The sequence below is a fragment of the Sphaeroforma arctica genome (genome assembly GCF_001186125.1).
Source record: "Sphaeroforma arctica JP610 unplaced genomic scaffold supercont1.6343, whole genome shotgun sequence".
Taxonomy (NCBI): domain Eukaryota; class Ichthyosporea; order Ichthyophonida; genus Sphaeroforma; species Sphaeroforma arctica.
In genome coordinates, this window is record NW_014034215.1 from 150 (window position 1) to 1,679 (window position 1,530).

The 1,530-nt window shown below is 51.4% G+C and overlaps 1 protein-coding gene across 1 annotated transcript; it reads left to right on the forward strand.

Annotated features, from left to right (window-relative positions):
- Positions 1-347: 347 nt before the first annotated feature.
- On the forward strand, positions 348-1,434 carry SARC_15567 (hypothetical protein; the record flags this gene model as incomplete). The annotated part of the gene is made up of 1 exon (XM_014290314.1): positions 348-1,434. A coding segment is annotated over exon 1 (1,036 nt), but the record flags the coding sequence as incomplete, so codon positions are not given.
- Between the last annotated feature and the right edge of the window lie 96 nt (positions 1,435-1,530).

Consider the following 1,530-nt stretch of genomic DNA (forward strand, 5'->3'; position numbering starts at 1 on the left):
GTTTCACATCGATAACTTTATTATTGTGTGCGTATCCAGCATAGCAGTTTGTGAATTTGTATATGCTCATACAATTTGAGTCTTGATGCTATATTTGTGCTCACATATAGAGTCATCGGAGTTCAACTGCAAACCTCGTCAATCGCACATTAATCTGCTGAAGTTCCTCAGCTGAAATCAAACATGTTCAAAAAATCCTTACGGCGTATTTATAATAGATTACATCGGCTGTTGTATTCCAAAAGTGTTCATCACCGCGTTACAGCAAACAAGTTCACGGCTTTGAGATTTGTTTCACATGTCCTACAACTCACCCGTGTCACCTCACATGCGACACAGAAACGTCTCTGCACTGGTTCAGCCATGGCAAAGGGCGCGAACTCATCGCTCTCAGTGATATGCGCGAAGCCAAAGCAATCAGTTCAGACGACACCCAACGTCTCTTCACCCTCAACATGCTTGACGGCAGCACCTTTTCCCTAGCGGCGCCCAACAAGGACAAGCGGGACAGTTGGCTGGAAGCCCTGAACACCTTTGCCGTACGTGATGTACCAGCGATTGACACTGTGGGCTCTATGAACTCGATACGGTCGGTGGCGTCGCTGACGTCTCTGTCCACCATGATATCCATAGCGGAGCAGAGGTTAGCACAGCGCAGTGTTAGTCTGAAGGAAGGTTTCATGCATCAACCGAATACACCCCTGGCCCAGCATCGCCAGTCCCAGGGATCTCTACGATCGAGCGGTGGTCTCGGCGTGGTCTCCTCTCCGCGCATGTCTGTGGGTGGGCCTATGTCCTTCTCTGCGGTGCAAACATTACCTCCCACAAGCGTGTACAACATATCGCTGGCTGTTCTTCTGAGGTACGTGGGCGGAGTGGCGTGCTTTGTGGCGGCTTGTTTGGCGCTGGGGTTGAGTCCGAGTGTTATCTTGGCGTGTGCGGGGACAGGCCTTTTGGCGTGCTCGCACCAGTTACAAAACCTGCAGGGCGGCAAGTACGCCTGTGTGAGTGTGGAGGTGACCACCGATGCAGACGACGGCGAGCTGGTCAAGATAGTCACACGTGTAGGTATGCCTCGCGACAGTGCCGAGGCTCAGAAGGCGAAGCACATCCGAGACAACGAGGCAGAGGTGCAGGTGCCGAGCGGTTCTAGCTTCAATGCACGATCGGCTACTAATACTAAGGATGAAGCCACGTGTTCCCGGGCTGTTGCTATAAGTGATACGAATACAACCACATCTGCGACCGGTGTATCTGAGGTGTCGAAGGCTTCTAATGTGTCGGATTCGCCACACGTGTGTGGGAGCAGCCGGAGTGTCGGTTCCACCAACTCAACGGCAACGTCTGATTCGGCTGTAGCTGTAGAGGCGGAAGAAGTTGAGCAGAAAGTAGACCCCAGAGATCCCGATGGCACCAGGATTCAGGCGGTACGTGTGTGTATTTATTCTGCAAATCACAAATAGGATTATCAGAAGTAGATTATTAGTATATGCGTACACACACACACACACACACACACACACACACACA